This window comes from Lynx canadensis, chromosome B1, assembly GCF_007474595.2.
Source record: "Lynx canadensis isolate LIC74 chromosome B1, mLynCan4.pri.v2, whole genome shotgun sequence".
NCBI lineage: Eukaryota > Metazoa > Chordata > Mammalia > Carnivora > Felidae > Lynx > Lynx canadensis.
The window spans coordinates 166,130,427-166,151,696 of NC_044306.2; the positions used below are offsets into that span (position 1 = coordinate 166,130,427).

A 21,270-nucleotide genomic window follows, 5' to 3' on the forward strand; every position below is an offset into this window, starting at 1 on the left:
TGAGTTCTTTATAGATTTTGGACACTAGCCCTTTGTCCGATGTGTCATTTGCAAGTATCTTTTCCCATTCCATTGGTTGCCTTTTAGTTTTGTTGATTGTTTCCTTTGCAGTGCAGAAGCTTCTATCTTTATGAGGTCCCAATAGTTCATTTTTGCTTTTAATTCCCTTGCCTTTGGAGATGTGTCAAGTAAGAAATTGCTGTGGCTGAGGTCAGAGTGGTTTTTTCCTGCTTTCTCCTCTAGGGTTTTGATGGTTTCCTGTCTCACATTCAGGTCCTTTATCCATTTTGAGTTTATTTTTGTGAATGGTGTGAGAAAGTGATCTAGTTTCATTCTTCTGCATGTTGCTGTCCAGTTCTCACAGCACCATTTGTTAAAGAGACTTTTTTCCATTGGATATTCTTTCCTGCTTTGTCAAAGATTAGGTGGCCATACTTTTGTGGGTCCAATTCTGGAGTCTCTATTCTATTCCACTGGTCTATGTGTCTGTATTTGTGCCAATACCATGCTGTCTTGATGATTACAGCTTTGTAGTAGAGGCTAAAGTCTGGGATTGTGATGCCTCCCTTTTTGGTCTTCTTCTTCAATATTACTTTGGCTATTCAGGATCTTTTGTGGTTCCATACAAATTTTAGGATTGCTTGTTCTAGCTTCAAGAAGAATGCTGGTGCATTTTTTATTGGGATTGCATCAAATGTGTAGATAGCTTTGGATAGTATTGACATTTTAACAATATTTATTCTTCCAATCCATGAGCATGGAATGTTTTCCCATTTCTTTATATCTTCTTCAATTTCCTTCATAAGCTTTCTATAGTTTTCAGCATACAGATCTTTTACATCTTTGGTTAGGTTTATTCCTAGGTATTTTAGGATTCTTGGTGCAATTGTGAATGGGATCAGTTTCTTTATTTGTCTTTCTGTTGCTTCATTATTAGTGTATAAGAATGCAACTGATTTCTGTACATTGACTTTGTATCCTGCGACTTTGCTGAATTCATGTATCAGTTCTAGCAGACTTTTGGTGGAGTCTACCAGGTTTTCCACGTATAATATCATGTCATCTGCAGAAAGTGAAAGCTTAACTTCATCTTTGACAATTTTGATGCCTTTGATTTCCTTTTGTTGTCTGATTGCTGATGCTAGCACTTCCAACACTATGTTAAACAACAGCGGTGAGAGTGGGCATCCCTGTCGTGTTCCTGATCTCAGGGGGAAAGCTCTCAGTTTTTCCCCATTGAGGATGATATTAGCTATGGGCCTTTCATAAATGGCTTTTATGATGTTTAAGTAGGTTCCTTCTATCCCGACTTTCTTGAGGGTTTGTATTAAGAAAGGATGCTGAATTTTGTCAAATGCTTTTTCTGCATCGATTGACAGGATCATATGGTTCTTATCTTCTCTTTTGTTAATGTGATGTATCACATTGATTGATTTGCCAATGTTGAACCAGCCCTGCAGCCCAGGAATGAATCCCACTTGATCATGGTGAATAATTCTTTTTACATGCTGTTGAATGCAATTTGCTAGTATCTTATTGAGAATTTTTGCATCCATATTCATCAGGGATATTGGCCTGTAGTTCTCTTTTTTTGCTGGGCCTCTGTCTGGTTTAGGAATCAAAGTAATGCTGGCTTCATAGAATGAGTCTGGAAGTTTTCCTTCCCTTTCTATTTCTTGGAACAGCTTGAGAAGGATAGGTATTATCTCTGCTTTAAACGTCTGGTAGAACTCCCCTGGGAAGCCATCTGGTCCTGGACTCTTATTTGTTGGGAGATTTTTGATGACTGATTCAATTTCTTCGCTGGTTATGGGTATGTTCAAGCTTTCTATTTCCTCCTGATTGAGTTTTGGAAGTGTGTGGGTGTTTAGGAATTTGTCCATTTCTTCCAGGTTGTCCAGTTTGTTGGCATATAATTTTTCATAGTATTCCCTGATCATTGCTTATATTTCTGAGGGATTGGTTGTAATAATTCCATTTTCATTCATGATTTTATCTATTTGGGCCATCTCCCTTTTCTTTTTGAGAAGCCTGGCTAGAGGTTTATCAATTTTGTTTATTTTTTCAAAAAACCAACTCTTGATTTCGTTGATCTGTTCTATAGTTTTTTTAGATTCTATATTGTTTATTTCTGCTCTGATCTTTATTATTTCTCTTCTTCTGCTGGGTTTGGGGTGTCTTTGCTGCTCTGCTTCTATTTCCTTTAGGTGTGCTGTTAGATTTTGTATTTGGGATTTTTCTTGTTTCTTGAGATAGGCCTGGATTGCAATGTATTTTCCTCTCAGGACTGCCTTCGCTGCATCCCAAAGCATTTGGATTGTTGTATTTTCATTTTCATTTGTTTCTATATATTTTTTAATTTCTTCTCTAATTGCCTGGTTGACCCATTCATTCTTTAGTAGGGTGTTCTTTAACCTCCATGCTTTTGGAGATTTTCCAGACTTTTTCCTATGGTTGATTTCAAGTTTCATAGCATTGTGATCTGAAAGTGTGCATGGTATGATCTCAATTCTTTTATACTTATAAAGAGCTCTTCTGTAGCCCAGAATGTGACCTATCTTTGAGAATGTTCCATGTGCACTCGAGAAGAAAGTATATTCTGTTGCTTTGGGATGCAGAGTTCTAAATATATCTGTCAAGTCCATCTGATCCAATGTATCATTCAGGGCCCTTGTTTTGTTTTGTTTTTTCTTCAATATATGAAATTTATTGTCAAATTGGTTTCCATACAACACCCAGTGCTCATCCCAACAGGGCCCTTGTTTTTTTATTGATCCTGTGTCTAGATGATCTATCCATTGTTGTAAGTGGGGTATTAAAGTACCCTGCAATTACCACATTCTTATCAATAAGGTTGCTTATGTTTGTGATTGTTTTATATATTTGGGGGCTCCCATATTCGGCACATAGACATTTACAATTGTTAGCTCTTCCTGATGGGTAGTCCCTGTAATTATTATATAATGTCCTTCTCTATCTCTTGTTACAGCCTTTAATTTAAAGTCTAGTTTGTCCAATATAAGTATGGCTACTCCAGCTTTCTTTTGACTTCCAGTAGCATGATAGATAGTTCTCCATCCCCTCACTTTCAATCTGAAGGTGTCCTCAGGTCTAAAATGAGTCTCTTGTAGACGGCAAACAGATGGGTCTTGTTTTTATCCATTCTGATACCCTGTGTCTTTTGGTTGGCGCATTTAGTACATTTACATTCAGTGTTATTATTGAAAGATATGAGTTTAGAGTCATTGTGATGTCTGGAGGTTTCATGCTTGTAGTGATGTCTCTGGTACTTTGTCTCACAGGATCCCCCTTAGGATCTCTTGTAGGGCTGGTTTAGTGGTGATAAATTCCTTCAGTTTTTGTTTGTTTGAGAAGACCTTTATCTCTCCTTCTATTCTGAGTGACAAAGTTGCTGGATAAAGGATTCTTGGCTGCATATTTTTTCTGTGCATCACACTGAAGAATTCCTGCCATTGCTTTCTGGCCTGCCAAGTTTCAGTAGATAGGTCTGCACTAGTCTTATGGGTCTCCCTTTGTAGGTTAGAGTCTGTTTAACCCTAGCTGCTTTCAGAATTTTCTCTTTATCCTTGTATTTTGCCAGTTTCACTATGATATATTGTGCAGAAGATCGATTCAAGTTACGTCTGAAAGGAGTTCTCTGTGCCTCTTGGATTTCAATGCCTTTTTCCTTCCCCAGATCAGGGAAGTTCTCAACTATGACTTGTTCAAGTACACCTTCAGCCCCTTTCTCTCTCTCTTCCTCTTCTGGAATTCCTATTATATGGGTATTGTTCCATTTGATTGCATCACTTAGTTCTCTAATTCTCCCCTCATACTCCTGGATTTTTTTTTTTTTATGAAATTTATTGACAAATTGGTTTCCATACAACACCCAGTGCTCATCCCAAAAGGTGCCCTCCTCAATACCCATCACCCACCCTCCCCTCCCTCCCACCCCCCATCAACCCTCAGTTTGTTCTCAGTTTTTAACAGTCTCTTATGCTTTGGCTCTCTCCCACTCTAACCTCTTTTTTTTTTTTTTCCTTCCCCTCCCCCATGGGTTCCTGTTAAGTTTCTCAGGATCCACATAAGAGTGAAACCATATGGTATCTGTCTTTCTCTGTATGGCTTATTTCACTTAGCATTACACTCTCCAGTTCCATCCACGTTGCTACAAAGGGCCATATTTCATTTTTTCTCATTGCCACATAGTATTCCATTGTGTATATAAACCACAATTTCTTTATCCATTCATCAGTTGATGGACATTTAGGCTCTTTCCATAATTTGGCTATTGTTGAGAGTGCTGCTATGAACATTGGGGTACAAGTGCCCCTATGCATCAGTACTCCTGTATCCCTTGGATAAATTCCTAGCAGTGCTATTGCTGGGTCATAGGGTAGGTCTATTTTTAATTTTCTGAGGAACCTCCACACTGCTTTCCAGAGCGGCTGCACCAATTTGCATTCCCACCAACAGTGCAAGAGGGTTCCCGTTTCTCCACATCCTCTCCAGCATCTATAGTCTCCTGATTTGTTCATTTTGGCCACTCTGACTGGCGTGAGGTGATACCTGAGTGTGGTTTTGATTTGTATTTCCCTGATAAGGAGCGACGCTGAACATCTTTTCATGTGCCTGTTGGCCATCTGGATGTCTTCTTTAGAGAAGTGTCTATTCATGTTTTCTGCCCATTTCTTCACTGGGTTATTTGTTTTTCGGGTGTGGAGTTTGGTGAGCTCTTTATAGATTTTAGATACTAGCCCTTTGTCCGATATGTCATTTGCAAATATCTTTTCCCATTCCGTTGGTTGCCTTTTAGTTTTGTTGGTTGTTTCCTTTGCTGTGCAGAAGCTTTTGATCTTCATAAGGTCCCAGTAATTCACTTTTGCTTTTAATTCCCTTGCTTTTGGGGATGTGTCAAGTAAGAGATTGCTACGGCTGAGGTCAGAGAGGTCTTTTCCTGCTTTCTCCTCTAAGGTTTTGATGGTTTCCTGTCTCACATTCAGGTCCTTTATCCATTTTGAGTTTATTTTTGTAAATGGTGTGAGAAAGTGGTCTAGTTTCATCCTTCTGCATGTTGCTGTCCAGTTCTCCCAGCACCATTTGTTAAAGAGGCTGTCTTTTTTCCATTGGATGTTCTTTCCTGCTTTGTCAAAGATGAGTTGGCCATACGTTTGTGGGTCTAGTTCTGGGGTTTCTATTCTATTCCATTGGTCTGTGTGTCTGTTTTTGTGCCAATACCATGCTGTCTTGATGATTACAGCTTTGTAGTAGAGGCTAAAGTCTGGGATTGTGATGCCTCCTGCTTTGGTCTTCTTCTTCAAAATTCCTTTGGCTATTCGGGGCCTTTTGTGGTTCCATATGAATCTTAGGATCGCTTGTTCTAATTTCGAGAAGAATGCTGGTGCAATTTTGATTGGGATTGCATTGAATGTGTAGATAGCTTTGGGTAGTATTGACATTTTGACAATATTTATTTTTCCAATCCATGAGCAGGGAATGTCTTTCCATTTCTTTAAGTCTTCTTCAATTACCTTCATAAGCTTTCTATAGTTTTCAGCATTCAGATCCTTTACATCTTTGGTTAGATTTATTCCTAGGTATTTTATGCTTCTTGGTGCAATTGTGAATGGGATCATTTTCTTTATTTGTCTTTCTGTTGCTTCATTGTTAGTGTATAAGAATGCAACTGATTTCTGGACATTGATTTTGTATCCTGCAACTTTGCTGAATTCATGTATCAGTTCTAGCAGACTTTTGGTGGAGTCTATCGGATTTTCCATGTATAATATCATGTCATCTGCAAAAAGCGAAAGCTTGACTTCATCTTTGCCAATTTTGATGCCTTTGATTTCCTTTTGTTGTCTGATTGCTGATGCTAGAACTTCCAGCACTATGTTAAACAACAGCGGTGAGAGTGGGCATCCCTGTCGTGTTCCTGATCTCAGGGAAAAAGCTCTCAGTTTTTCCCCGTTGAGGATGATGTTAGCTGTGGGCTTTTCATAAATGGCTTTTATGATCTTTAAGTATGTTCCTTCTATCCCGACTTTCTCAAGGGTTTTTATTAAGAAAGGGTGCTGGATTTTGTCAAAGGCCTTTTCTGCATCGATTGACAGGATCATATGGTTCTTCTCTTTTTTTTTGTTAATGTGATGTATCACGTTGATTGATTTGCGAATGTTGAACCAGCCCTGCATCCCAGGAATGAATCCCACTTGATCATGGTGAATAATTCTTTTTATATGCTGTTGAATTCGATTTGCTAGTATCTCATTGAGAATTTTGGCATCCATATTCATCAGGGATATTGGCCTGTAGTTCTCTTTTTTTACTGGGTCTCTGTCTGGTTTAGGAATCAAAGTAATGCTGGCTTCATAGAATGAGTCTGGAAGTTTTCCTTCCCTTTCTATTTCTTGGAATAGCTTGAGAAGGATAGGTATTATCTCTGCTTTAAATGTCTGGTAGAACTCTCCTGGGAAGCCATCTGGTCCTGGACTCTTATTTGTTGGGAGATTTTTGATAACCGATTCAATTTCTTCGCTGGTTATGGGTCTGTTCAAGCTTTCTATTTCCTCCTGATTGAGTTTTGGAAGAGTGTGGGTGTTCAGGAATGTGTCCATTTCTTCCAGGTTGTCCAATTTGTTGGCATATAATTTTTCATAGTATTCCCTGATAATTGTTTGTATCTCTGAGGGATTGGTTGTAATAATTCCATTTTCATTCATGATTTTATCTATTTGGGTCATCTCCCTTTTCTTTTTGAGAAGCCTAGCTAGAGGTTTGTCAATTTTGTTTATTTTTTCAAAAAACCAACTCTTGGTTTCGTTGATCTGCTCTACAGTTTTTTTAGATTCTATATTGTTTATTTCTGCTCTGATCTTTATTATTTCTCTTCTTCTGCTGGGTTTAGGCTGCCTTTGCTGTTCTGCTTCTATTTCCTTTAGGTGTGCTGTTAGATTTTGTATTTGGGATTTTTCTTGTTTCTTGAGATAGGCCTGGATTGCAATGTATTTTCCTCTCAGGACTGCCTTCGCTGCGTCCCAAAGCGTTTGGATTGTTGTATTTTCATTTTCGTTTGTTTCCATATATTTTTTGATTTCTTCTCTAATTGCCTGGTTGACCCACTCATTCGTTAGTAGGGTGTTCTTTAACCTCCACGCTTTTGGAGGTTTTCCAGACTTTTTCCTGTGGTTGATTTCAAGCTTCATAGCATTGTGGTCTGAAAGTATGCATGGTATAATTTCAATTCTTGTAAACTTATGAAGGGCTGTTTTGTGACCCAGTATATGATCTATCTTGGAGAATGTTCCATGTGCACTCGAGAAGAAAGTATATTCTGTTGCTTTGGGATGCAGAGTTCTAAATATATCTGTCAAGTCCATCTGATCCAATGTCTCATTCAGGGCCCTTGTTTCTTTATTGACCGTGTGTCTAGATGATCTATCCATTTCTGTAAGTGGGGTGTTAAAGTCCCCTGCAATTACCACATTCTTATCAATAAGGTTGCTTCTGTTTATGAGTAATTGTTTTATATATTTGGGGGCTCCGGTATTCGGCGCATAGACATTTATAATTGTTAGCTCTTCCTGATGGATAGACCCTGTAACTATTATATAATGTCCTTCTTCATCTCTTGTTACAGCCTTTAATTTAAAGTCTAGTTTGTCTGATATAAGTATGGCTACTCCAGCTTTCTTTTGGCTTCCAGTAGCATGATAAATAGTTTTCCATCCCCTCACTCTGAATCTAAAGGTGTCCTCAGGTCTAAAATGAGTCTCTTGTAGACAGCAAATAGATGGGTCTTGTTTTTTTATCCATTCTGATACCCTATGTCTTTTGGTTGGCGCATTTAATCCGTTTACATTCAGTGTTATTATAGAAAGATACGGGTTTAGAGTCATTGTGATGTCTATGTTTTATGCTTGTAGTGATGTCTCTGGTACTTTGTCTCACAGGGTCCCCCTTAGGATCTCTTGTAGGGCTGGTTTAGTGGTGACAAATTCCTTCAGTTTTTGTTTGTTTGGGAAGACCTTTATCTCTCCTTCTATTCTAAATGACAGACTTGCTGGATAAAGGATTCTCGGCTGCATATTTTTGCTGTCTAGCACCCTGAAAATCTCGTGCCAATTCTTTCTGGCCTGCCAAGTTTCAAAAGAGAGATCAGTCACGAGTCTTATAGGTCTCCCTTTATATGTGAGGGCACGTTTACCCCTTGCTGCTTTCAGAATTTTCTCTTTATCCTTGTATTTTGCCAGTTTCACTATGATATGTCGTGCAGAAGATCGATTCAAGTTACGTCTGAAGGGAGTTCTCTGTGCCTCTTGGATTTCAATGCCTTTTTCCTTCCCCAGTTCAGGGAAGTTCTCAGCTATTATTTCTTCAAGTACCCCTTCAGCACCTTTCCCTCTCTCTTCCTCCTCTGGGATACCAATTATGCGTATATTATTTCTTTTTAGTGTATCACTTAGTTCTCTAATTTTCCCCTCATACTCCTGGATTTTTTTATCTCTCTTTTTCTCAGCTTCCTCTTTTTCCATAACTTTATCTTCTAGTTCACCTATTCTCTCCTCTGCCTCTTCCATCCGAGCTGTGGTGGTTTGCATTTTGTTTTGCATTTCATTTAAAGCGTTTTTCAGCTCCTCGTGACTGTTCCTTAGTCCCTTGATCTCTGTAGCAAGAGATTCTCTGCTGTCCTGTATACTGTTTTCCAGCCCAGCGATTAATTTTATGACTATTATTCTAAATTCACTTTCTGTTATATTATTTAAATCCTTTTTGATCAGCTCATTAGCTGTTGTTATTTCCTGGAGATTCTTCTGAGGGGAATTCTTCCGCTTGGTCATTTTGGATAGTCCCTGGTGTGGTGAGGACCTGCAGGGCACTTCCTCTGTGCTGTGGTGTATAACTGGAGTTGGTGGGCGGGGCCGCAGTCAGTCCTGATGTCTGCCCCCAGCCCACCGCTGGGGCCACAGTCAGACTGGTGTGTGCCTTCTCTTCCCCTCTCCTAGGGGCGGGATTCCCTGTGGGGTGGCGTGGCCCGTCTGGGCTACTTGCACACTGCCAGGCTTGTGATGCTGGGGATCTGGCGTATTAGCTGGGGTGGGAAGGCAAGGTGCACGGCGGCAGGGGGGCAGGCTTAGCTCGCTTCTCCTTAGGTGATCCACTTCAGGAGGGGCCCTGTGGCAGCCGGAGGGAGTCAGATCCGCTGCCGGAGGTTTGGCTCCGCAGAAGCACAGAGTTGGGTGTTTGCGCGGAGCGAGCAATTTCCCTGGCCGGAACCGGTTCCCTTTGGGATTTTGGCTGGGGGATGGGCGGGGGAGATGGCGCTGGCGAGCGCCTTTGTTCCCCGCCAAACTGAGCTCTGTCGTCCGGGGGCTCCGCAGCTCACCCTCCCTTTGTCCTCCAGCCTTCCCGCTTTCCGAGCAGAGCTGTTAACTTATGACCTCCCAGACGCTAAGTCGCGCTTGCTGTCGGAACACAGTCCGTCAGGCCCCTCTGCTTTTGCAAGCCGGACTCGGGGGCTCTGCTTGGCTGGCGAGCCGCCCCTCCGCCCCGGCTCCCTCCCGCCAGTCCGTGGAGCGCGCACCGCCTCGCCGCCCTTCCTACCCTCTTCCGTGGGCCTCTCGTCGGCACTTGGGTCCGGTGACTCCGTTCTGCTAATCCTCTGGCGGTTTTCTGGGTTATTTAGGCAGGTGTAGGTGGAATCTAAGTGATCAGCAGGACGCGCGGTGAGCCCAGCGTCCTCCTACGCCGCCATCTTCCTGCGCCTCCTCAAATTCTTTCTTTTTTTAAAAAAAATTTGTTTTAATGTTTCTTCAGTTTTGAAGACAGAGTGGGGGAGGGGCAGAGAGAGAGGGAAAGACAGAATCCGAAGCAGACTCCAGGCTCCGAGCTGTCAGCACAGAACTCCTCCTGGATTTTTTTTTAATCTCTTTTTCTCAGCTTCCTCTTTTTCCATAATTTTATCTTCTAATTCACCTATTCTCTCCTCTGCCTCTTCAATAAGAGCTGTGGTCGCCTCCATTTTATTTTGCACCTCATTTATAGCATTTTTAGCTCCTCCTGACTATTCCTTAGTCCCTTGATCTCTGTAGCAATAGATTCTCTGCTGTCCTCTATACTTTTTTCAAGCCCAGTGATTAATTTTATGACTATTAGTCTAAATTCTGGTTCCGTTATATTGCTTGAATTGTTTTTGATCAATTTGTTAGCTGTCGTACTTTCTGGAGTTTCTTTTGAGGAGAGTTCTTTCATTTCGTCATTTTGGGTAGTCTCTGAGGTGGCTCCAAACTACAGGGCACTTCCCCTGTACTGTCCAGAGTAACTTGTGTTGGTGGGCAGGGCCGCAGTCAGACTCGATGTCTGCCCCCAGCCCACCGCTGGGGCCATCGTCAGACTGGTGTGTACCTTACCTTCTCCTCTCCCAGGGGCAGGACTCACTGTGGAGTGGTGTGGCCCCTGTCTGGGCTACTTGCACAATGCCAGGCTTATGGTGCTGGGGATCTGGCATATTAGCTGGGGTGGATCTGCAAGGTGCACAAGGGCGGGAGGGGCAGGCTTAGCTTGCTTTGCTGTCGGTGATCCCTTGCGGGAGGGGCCCTGTAGCACCAGGAGGGAGGCAGACCCTCCTCCGTGGGCCTCTTGTCTACGCTTGGCTCTGGAGAGTCCATTCTGCTAGTCTTCTGGTGGTTTTCTGGGTAATTTGGGAAGATGTGGGTGGAATCTAAGCGATCAGCAGGACGCGGTGAGCCCAGCATCCTCCTATGCTGCCATCTTCATGATAGCATTTTTAATTGTGATGTAAGAAAATAAGCAGTCAGGCAGCTCCTCGGATTGCACAGTCTTCCACAGGATCATGACAGATTTTACCACCAACAGATCCGTGGCCCTGCAATTTGTGATGGTCACTATTGGGTGGTTCCCGGAGACCAAGCCGAGATAATCTGGTGGCAGATTTCTCAAAGCACACCGTAGGCTCAAGTCAGAAGAAATCACTAGAGAGCAGGTCCTCAGGACTGCTGCTGACTAGCTGAAATGGGGGAGACACCGGGGCAATTTCCAGGGGTCTAGCTTGGGCACCTGAACACTTGGGTTTCAGTAGTTTTGTTTTTGACACACTTCTATTCTCTTGAAACAAATCTTAATACCTTATACATGGCTGCTATTTTAAAGGCAATCTTATGAAAGTTAGGTTTTCCATAATAGCTAATTCCAACTTAATTGAGGTATAATAAAGTTTAAATGTTTAATTTCTATATTAGTGTTTGTTATTTCCCAAGATACTTGCCCAAAGACAAGCACCATGTGAAAGACCACATATTACAAACAAGAATCAAATTATCTGCACAAAAATGTTAATATGCTTCTTCCAGAAGCTTGTACAATTTAATGGCTCCCACCTTCACCTTAATTTTGCTGAGGAATAATTTGTTCTCTAAAGTAATGCCTTTGTATTTCATGGGAATTTAAGTTGTTAGCATGTTTAAATCAACAAGGCATGATCTTAGAGCCTACTTTTATTTCTTTATATCCTTATAATTTGTTCCAAGAACAATGTGAGGGGAGGGGGGAAAAGGTAAGCAGTATTTCTTCTGCAACACCAAACAAAATAAAATTACATAAAATAATAGACAAAAAGAAAATTACCTAATTCTACTTTGAAATGCAATCACAAAATGGCATCTTGGGATAGACTATAAACAATTAAATAGAATAGTGCATCTTATCTTTAAATTTGTATGCAAATTATCTAAAATAGATGTGGACTATGTCCAAAAGGACACCTTAGAAAAAAATCATACCAGGTCTCCCACTAGGCAATTTTAATATTTACAAAACAGTGTCCTAAGGAGTTCTCAGATGTTGATTAAATGACTTAATAATGTGACAACTGTAGCTAGTAGTTATTACTAGCCTACAAAAATGATCATAATGGCGAACCTTTACTTAGGACTTAGAAAGGGCTGAGTTTATTGCTTACTGTTTTATTACTATTAGATTCCTAATGAAGGGAACTGGGGTTCCGCTAGCTTATGGAGTGTGCCTAAAGTAATCCAGCTACTAACAGAGAAAATCAGAATTACAGTTTATTTAGAACAAGTTAGAAAAGCAAACAGGGGTGCCTGGTGGCTCAGTCAGTTGAGCATCCAACTTCAGCCCAGGTCATGGTCTCATAGTTCATGAGTTCAAGCCCCACATCAGGCTCTGTGTTGACAGCTCAGAGCCTGGAGCCTGCTTTGAATTCTGTGTCTCCCTCTCTCTCTGCCCCTTCCTTGCTTGCTCTCTGTCTCCCTCTCTCAAAAATAAACAAACATTAAAAAAAATTTTTTTTTTAAAGAAAAGCAAACAAACACATGTTATCAACTTTAAACTACCACTAAAAGTCAGTAATTATTTATATACAATAACTTGTATTTAAAAAATACTTATAAGAAGCATTCTTCCTGTTTGCTAAATTTGGTACTCTGGGTAATCTTAAAATTGGTCAAAATCTCGATTCATTGCTCATCATATAATCATTCTAAAATACTGTTTCTTGCAGTTAGTTTTTAAGGGTAAGGTTGTATCAACACCACCTGTCTATCCTTGGCATATGATAAAGACTCAAATACCATCAAATGATTCATACCAATGTTTTAGTAAAACACTCATGACTTTAAAATAAAAACCATGAGCTTTTACTGTTATTCTCAGTTTTCTACACAATACAACAGTTTTTCCTGGTTCGCTTTAAATAGACAAGAGTATAAGAAAAAAAAAAACACAGACCAAATTTTCCCTTATCTAAGTACAAGTCACATCATCTTACAAAGGAGAAAAAAAAAGTTATTTGTTTTGTTTTGTTTCTAGATCTTTAAAACAAATATTGAGAAAGTCACTGGAGAATTCTAATAACGAACGCAATTCAGAATCCCACAGGTTTTAGCTTAAGTATCACTTTATCAGAGCAGCCTAACTATTTCCTCTGTGGCTCACATAAAATTAAAGACAATTCCATGAGGACAAGTCTTTGAGTTCTTTTTCTCCCGAAACTAAACAACAACAACAAAAATTATGTCATCTGGTTGAACTTTTGGTCAGCCAAAAGAGCCTAAAATTTGTTCAAAATGTACTGCTTTTTATTATAAAACTAGACTTTTGAACCTACATGTCTCTTATTCAGACTTGGTAACTAGAACAGAATCTCTAGTCTGACAAATTTAGAATTACAATCTAAAAACTTAGAGTCTACGTAAGAACACTAACGTCAATCCAAGAAATGTACCAAATGCTCTGAGATGTCAGAAGGAGTGGCAACATCTGCCCAAAGGAACCTGGAAAGTCTGCTCAAGGAGCTGAGAAGTGCTTGCCTACCTCTGGGCTCAAAGCTCAGCCTTTCAGCTCTTCATCTGTTTTCTCTTAGGGCTTTAAGTCCAACTCCTCACTTCAAAATCATCTCTACACAGACTGATGACTTTGTCATTTCTTATCATAGCTTTTCCTTCCTTCCAGAACTTCTGCACTATGTTCCTGTTTGCCTGGGGGGCATTTCCACTTGGATGCCTGTCTTGCTCTCATTTCCAACTCATCCTACCCCTAAGGTGAATGTAATGCTCCCTACTTCTATCAGTGGTACTTCTACTCAAAAATCACAGAAGTTCACCAAATTCAACTGGGTTCTTCTTCACAGTACCTCTGTATGCACCCCTTCCTGTACTTTGCATCTACTCCCAGCAGTGCTCTGGAATGATTTGCAGAGGCAGATCTACTCTATTAGGAGAGGCTATTCCCAGGACTTGAGTAGACCAATAATCCTAAAGCATAGCTTTCACCCATTCCTTCTCTGCTCAAAAGGGGGTGGGGGAAAGAGAGAAGCAGGCAAGCCAAGAAACAGACTCTTAACTATAGAGAAATGATGGTTACCCCTGAAGGAAGGTAGGTAGGTAGGGGGATGGGTTAAATAGCTGATGGGGGTTAAGGAGGGTACGTGTTGTGCTGAGCACCAGGTGATCTATGGAATTATTGAATCATTATATTGTATACCTAAAACTAGTATTACACTGTATGTTAACTGGAATTTAAATAAAAACTTAAAAAAGAGAGAGAGAGATGAATTCTCTGCCACTAAAGGAAAACATCTCTGATGGTTAATTTTACATGTCAACTTCACTAGGGATGCCCAGAAACTGGTTGAACACTACTTCTGGGTGTGTCTGTGAGAGTGTTTCTGGGAGAAAATAGCATTTGAATTGGTGAACTGAGTAAAGCAGATGGCCCTCACTCAATCCCTTGAGAACAAAAAGGCAGAGAAAGGTTGAATTTACTATCTGCCTTTCTGATGCTTGAGCTGGGACACTGATAGTCTGACCTCAGCATTCCTGGTTCTCAGGCCTTCAGATTTGCGCTATAATCTACACCATCAATTCTCTGGCTCTCAGGCCTCCATAGTGCGCTGCTGGCTTTCCAGAAACTCCAGCTTGTGGATGCTGGGGTTTCTTGGCCTCTTTTATCACAGGAGCCAATTCCTTATAATAAATCTCATTCCTATTTGTTCTATTTCTCCAGACAACCCTGGCTAGTGCAATGTCCAAGCAGTGGCCTGGTGGTAAAGTCCCTTCACAGTAGGCCTAACACTCCCTCTCTTCATTTCTCATCATGGCTCCTTTAGTGGGTTACCTCAGGCCAAGTTAATATACTCCGTTTCCTCAGAACACTCCTACCCGAGAATGAATGAATGAATGAATGAATGAATAACATTATAAACTTGTTTGTAAAGCTATTAACATATTAGATTCAGAATTTCACAAATCTGTTCTAGTGATGACTTTTTAAAGTTTATTTATTTTATTTTCAAGAGAGAGAGTGAGCATGTACACATGAGAGGGAGAGAGGAAAACAAAGAGGGAGAGAGAGAATCCCAAGCAGGTTCTGCACTGTCAGTGCAGAGCCTGACATGGGGCTCGATCTTATGAACCAGGAGATCATGGCCAGAGCCAAAATCAAGAGTCAGACACTTAACCGACTCAGCCACCCAGGCACCCCTAAAGATGACTTTTTAAAAAGTAGATACAAGGGTACCTGGGTGGCTCAATTAAGTGTCTGGCTTTGGCTCAGGTCATGATCTCACAGTTCATGAGTTCAAGCCCCACATCGGGCTCTGTGCTGACAGTACAGAGCCTGCTTTGGATCCTCCGTCCCCTTCTCTCTGGCCCTCCCCCTGCTCATGCTGTCTCTCTCTCTCAAATAAACAAACATTAAAAAATTAAAAAAAGAGCATTTTAAAATAAAAAGTAGATACATTTCTCATGAAACATAATGCCAGAGAGTATTATAAACTTTGTAATTCATTTTCATAAAAGTATGAAATAGGAAAATTTCATCTTCACAAAGACATGGGAAATGTTTGTGGTACAGTATTAGGCTAAAACAACTAGGGTAAAAATATATGCAACACAATCTTAATTTTGTAAAACACATGTACACAATGAGCACAGGACTTAAAGGAATATACAGCCGTGTTATAGTTATCTCTGGATACCAGTATCGTAGGTATAATTTGTAGATGTAGATTTACAACATACAGCACAGTTCAAAACTCATCTTTACAGACTTTATTCTTAGCTACACAGTCTTTCAGTTTAATAAATACTGGAGATACACGTCTCCAACAGAGTATATATGCTTCTGAAAAGACCTATTATGAATACCTTTTGCTGCTGCAGTGGGAAGAGTTTTATAAGCCTCCAGTTTTGTGTACAAAAAAGAACACTCTTGGGGTGCCTGGCTAACTCATTCAGTAGAGCATGCAACTCTTGATTTCAGAGTTGTGATTTTGAGCCCCACGTTGGCTATACAGATTACTTAAAAATAAAATCTTTAAAAAAAAAAAAAAAAAAAAAACCACTCTTCCCCATTTTTCAGTATTCCTTTCCTCAACAGGTACTTCTGGTCTTTTCTTCCATATCACATCTTGTTTTCATATCCGTTCATATTTTTCTTATTCCATCCTCTTCTTAATCCCAAATTATAACATCCAGTATTAAAAACTATCTGCTTGCTTTCTTATGGTTTGAAGTTTAATGCTTTCAATTCCACTTATAATAAGTTATAGAAGCTTTTGCTTTATCAACTCCTGGGTTGACAATAACTTTTAGAGCTCTTCCTTGACTTATGAAAGGGTTACATCCCAAAAAACCTATTGCAAGTTGAAAATACTGTAGGTTGAAAATGCATGTAATACCCCTAGCCTACAGAACATCATAGTTTAACCTAGCCTACCTTAAACGTGCTCAGAATGCTTACCTATGAGCCTATAGTTGGGCAAAATCATCTAACACAAAGCCTATTTTATAATGAAGTGTTAGTGCTCGCTTCGGCAGCACATATACTAAAATATAATGAAGTGTTGAATATCTCACATAATTTATTGACTACTGTACTGAAAGTGAAAAACAGAATGTTGTATGGGTACAAAATAATTATGTACCCCCCTGATCACAGGGCTGACTGGGAACTGAGGCTCCCTGCTACTATCCAGCATCATGAAAGTATCTTACCGCATCACTCACCCAGGGAAACTGTCTAAATTTGAAATCTGAATGCATACTGCCTTGTATCACAGTAAAGTCAAAGAATCCTAAATCAGACCATCCTAAATCAGGACCATCTTACACATTTTGGTTCTGCTATGACACCTGAACTAAACTCACTGCAGGTCTTCAACAAATATTAGCTGAAAACATCACCACCACCACCATCACCAAAAAGGGTCCTGATCACATCTAAGGGGGAAAAAAGTAACATTCTAAGGGGGAACACATCTAAGGGGGAAAAATGTAACATTTCTAAGACATGGGTATTCCCTAGCACAGCTCCTGTTCCACTTACCTACTGTAAACTTTAGTTACTAAATTATTGATCTGTTTGTCAATCTTGTATTTTCGGTAATCTTCCAAACCATCTTTAATTGCGATAATCGTAAGGACTACCACCAAAGGCAGCATCGTAATTTCCTTTTGGAAGGCTTCGACCAAAGGCACCCAGTTCAAGACAGCTAGAAACAGGAAATATAAATTGGCAGCTCTGCAAATCCAAACACACACAAGCAGGTGTTAACAAATCACATACAAGTTTAAAGCAAGAGGGGCAACAATACCACAGGGTGCCTTCCGACGAATTTCTACTGTTTCATTTTCGATGCTACGGAATAGATAACTAGCACAACCTGACGGATCTGAGCAATGTGTCACTCCTGCAGACATCCAGCTCAGGGCATTATTTCAATAAATAGGAGGTATTTTTTATTAAATACATAATAGTGAATATCGGAGCAGGATAGTCTTGGGTTGTGTAAAACATGATATAAAGCATAACAGAAGACACTCTTTTCATTTTAAAGCCTCCAGAAATTTAGAGGAAATTCAGTGTTTAACGCATAGTAGAAATAAATTTTTAAAAACTCCAATTCTCTAGCCTTCAGAAGTTACTTTGCAAGTCCGAACATTAGATTCAAACAAGGCTCAAAATAAACAGAGAAGCCCGAGAGGGTTTTTTTCCCCTGGAGACCTACCCTTCTATCTCAGCTCTTCGGCTATTCACTTTTTCAGGAACTTCCTCCACTCCTTTATTTTACATATTCAAATACTTCTCCACTGGTCCCTAAGGTAAATTCAAGTGGCTCATTTCCTTAAAATCTCAATCCTGCATAGCCCCTTGAGTTTTTACCATGAATTTTCTCCATTAACCATTAAACTTCTCAAAATAATTTCCCCACATTTCTCCCTTCCTCGCCTCTAACTCCTTCTGCTCTGAAAATTTCTTTCTTAACTCTTTTTGCTACTTTTTTGGCTTCTATTGTTTCCATGTGGACTGCATCCAAACTTACAACACTGGCCCTGGACTCTGTTCAAGTTCCAGATTCTAGCTCCATCAAGTGTACTAGATTATGAACTTCATAAAAGACAGACTCACCCATAGCATTTAAAGCCATTAATTCAACAAATTCACATCTATACTGTAAACATACCCACCGTTCAATAAATGCATGTGGAACCGAAGTAGAGTGAATAATGAAAATGAATATGTGTAGAATGAATAATGAATGCTGAGAATCTCTCTATTCACACATTAGCATCTCAAACTCAACATTTATAAAAACAAAATAATCAAACCAACTTTCTTTTCATTCCTGTCTTCTGCTAATCCTTCTGGTTAACTCAGATCAAAATGTTCACACCATCTTTTTACTTAATTCTCCGTATCTAACCCATAATATCTGTAATAGATCATTCTTTTCATTCCCGCATTTTTCTAAGCTCAGGTCTTACCACTCACCAGAGTACATACGGAATCTTCCTAAATGTTCTCTCTGCCTTTATTTGCTTCTAAGGGGTCAGGCCTCAGTTAGATCTATGCTACTGCCTTTCTGCTTTTACTCCTATTCCTTCCTGCATCTGAAATGTGCTTTGCCGACACCTTTGCCTTGAAAATCTCACCCACTCTCCACAATTAAATTTCAACGCCATTTCGTCTTCTATTGTTCTACTATTGCTCATTTTGAGGCTTCCATCCTACTTGGTAGGACTTTATAACACTCATCACATCCACTGTGTCTTTTCATTGTATACACCTCCTGTTTCCTCGGCTGAATGGCAAACTCCATTAGGAAAGGAGCACCATTTAGACATTTCCTTCAATGCCTAAACTCACAGGAGAGCTTCAATAAATACATATTAAACTGAACTATGTCGTTGCTTCACCTAGTAACATCTTATATCTGCATTTGCTTCAGAGCTCTATTTCCCCCTACAATCAAGTAAGAAAAAGCGAAAATAAAATGCAGCTTGGTCTAATGGAAAGAACATGGAAGCAAATGTGAAAAGACTCAGAGCTATGGCTCCTGGTCTGCTCCTAATCACTGGCATGACGTTGGGTAAACCCCAGCATCAAACTTTGTTTCCTAATCTAGAATATGAATACAACAGTATCTTCCCTGGTCAAGAGAAAGCATTTTACCAATTGTAAAGCGCTGTGTAAACGTGAGGGGTCATCTTTTCACAACAGACTCTACCAGAGTCATCAAAGGAAATGTCCCAAGTTGTAGGCTTAGGTAACCTACGTTATAGAAATGAAAAATCTTGTATCAACCAGAATGACAAAGAACGTAAGATCTTCTTTTTCAAAAAGAGAATAAAAGTACCTGTGAAATTGTTCAAATAAGTTTCTTGGCACAAAATTTAGAAGTGTGTACTTTGTTGTTCGTATTCGGTTATTGACGTAGGTACCAGAGAACTTTTCATACTCATCCTTGAAGGGCCGAAGGTGGGGGACAACAACGCGGTGCTTTGCTGCCAGTTTGGGAGCGTGAGAGGACACACTCCCACAGGCGAGCAGAGAGGAATAGTTGTACGCCCTCTCATCATCGTCCCTGTGTGTGCTGCCCATCAGCCGCTGCCAGAGATACCTGGCCCACTGAAGACACTCAGTCATGTCCAAAACGCGCTGAGATCCAGGAGGTGTAGGTGATCTGGCAAAACAAACAGACACCCACTGAAACACTCCTCATAAACTTCTGGAAAGTCTTAAAGAACAGGAAGGATAGTAAAATTTACAATTTTTTCCATATCAAACAAACATATGACCCAACCGCTGAAGGTATAAATGGTATGAGAACACTTTCATTAGGTGCTCTATTTACTCATGTGTTGTCTTTCCCCTTCCCCCGTTCTCAATCCCAGGGAATTTTAGTGAGGACTGAATTGGGGCTGCCTATTGCCCTCCCCAGCATCCTCCTCAGCCATTGAATCTCTGTCCTTCTCTCCAAGGCCAGGTGACTCATCTTGTAATGCCTTCCCCTCAGCACTGCCATTCTCTCCTGAAGAGTGAATACTGGATCAAAGGACTGATCTACACAAGACAGAGACACTAATAGCGTCTTCGTGGGATTGCAAAAAGACCAGATGCAGAGGTAATTAAGATGTGGTTAATATCCTTTCAAATTTCCAGTTTAGAATTTAAACCACTTTATATCGAGCAGGAATGACCAAGGATCTACTTAGACATTCTAGCTCGAGCATTTTCAAAATTTGTCAACTGTCAGACTGGTGAGAAATACGTTCTGTGATGTAACCTAGAACCTCCACACACACAAATACAAACACAGCTGAAACAGAAGTTATAAAACAATTCTTATCCTTATTACTTGCAACGCATGTTCTATTCTACTCTATTTTCACTCTCGTTTGGTCTCTCTCCCATTTTAATACTGGTCAAGATGCACTGAATTGGTCTTGAGATTAACTAGTATGTTGCTATACACACTTTGGAAAGACAATGATTGAATGTGGCTCCACAATGGGTCGAAGGTCTACACGGAAGTGAACAGACCTACTTTCTGTTATGGCAGAAAGGCAGGGGAAAACAGCAGCCGAACTAGAATGTTCAGGGATGGCAACACTTCCTATCATGGCCAGGAGAAGGTAGCCTTTTAATCTTTCTTTATCTATCCCAGCAAAGCTAAAAATACGTTACTGCTTAAAGAAGGTTGTTATTAATAATAGTTCACATAAATCTACAGCAAAACTTAAGATATCAAAAGGAAAGCAAATCAGAGTAAGTCATACCTCATTAAGAATCAGCATGAATCATAGTATCTTAAAGCTTAGACTTTAGAGATTATTTAATCTAGAGGCCACAAACCAGTGGCCTTTAAGCAAAATTCTACCCAGTGATGTATCTTGTATCATGGTGTCGGTAAACACGTTATTAGAATTTGTTTTCTGATACAGGACCAACCTTTGCAAATAGATATAAATTCACATAAAATACTGATATTTAGTTTCTCTTAAATAAAAAAAAAAACAACAAAATATTGGGCACATATTTTCACATGATAACAACTGTCAGAAGCCTTTTTACTATAACCCCTGACCCTAACCCTGCATTTTCTGGTTCACCTATTTTAATTGAGTGAATGAGCACAATGTTTACCACTTTTTGACAAATCAAATTCTTCCTGCTCTATAGACTCCAGCTCATATATCAGTTGTATAACTTATTAGGTATGAGACCTATGTAATTAACCTCTGCACCTCAGCTTGCCAATGAAAAAAATGAGACACCCTGAAGAATCATGGGGCACACTGTTGACAAACATTGTTCATTCTATTCCCCACTCTCACTCTCCACTTTGGCTATTTCTCAGGTTATACAGAATCAAGGCTGTAAACCCTGTAAATTGGGCTGAGATCCAATCTTTCAATATATTGCTTTTCAATGAAATAAAGTTGTCCA

At 40.0% G+C, this 21,270-nt stretch overlaps 1 protein-coding gene across 4 annotated transcripts in view; it reads right to left on the reverse strand.

Moving 5' to 3' along the window:
- The window catches only part of ATP10D (ATPase phospholipid transporting 10D (putative)), a 118,039-nt gene that overhangs the window by 70,637 nt on the left and 26,132 nt on the right, over positions 1-21,270 (reverse strand). For 3 of the 4 annotated variants that reach the window (XR_004343551.1, XM_032592997.1, XM_030313918.1), the window contains exons 2-3: positions 19,178-19,504; positions 16,867-17,061 (exon numbers count right to left, since the gene is read on the reverse strand). Coding sequence is in view for 3 of the 4 variants with exons in the window: in XM_032592997.1 (XP_032448888.1) it covers positions 16,867-17,061; positions 19,178-19,467 (485 nt within the window). In the remaining variant the exon portion in view is untranslated. The remainder of the gene's footprint in view (positions 1-16,866; positions 17,062-19,177; positions 19,505-21,270) is intronic. The other variant, XM_030313919.2, reaches the window with a different exon arrangement.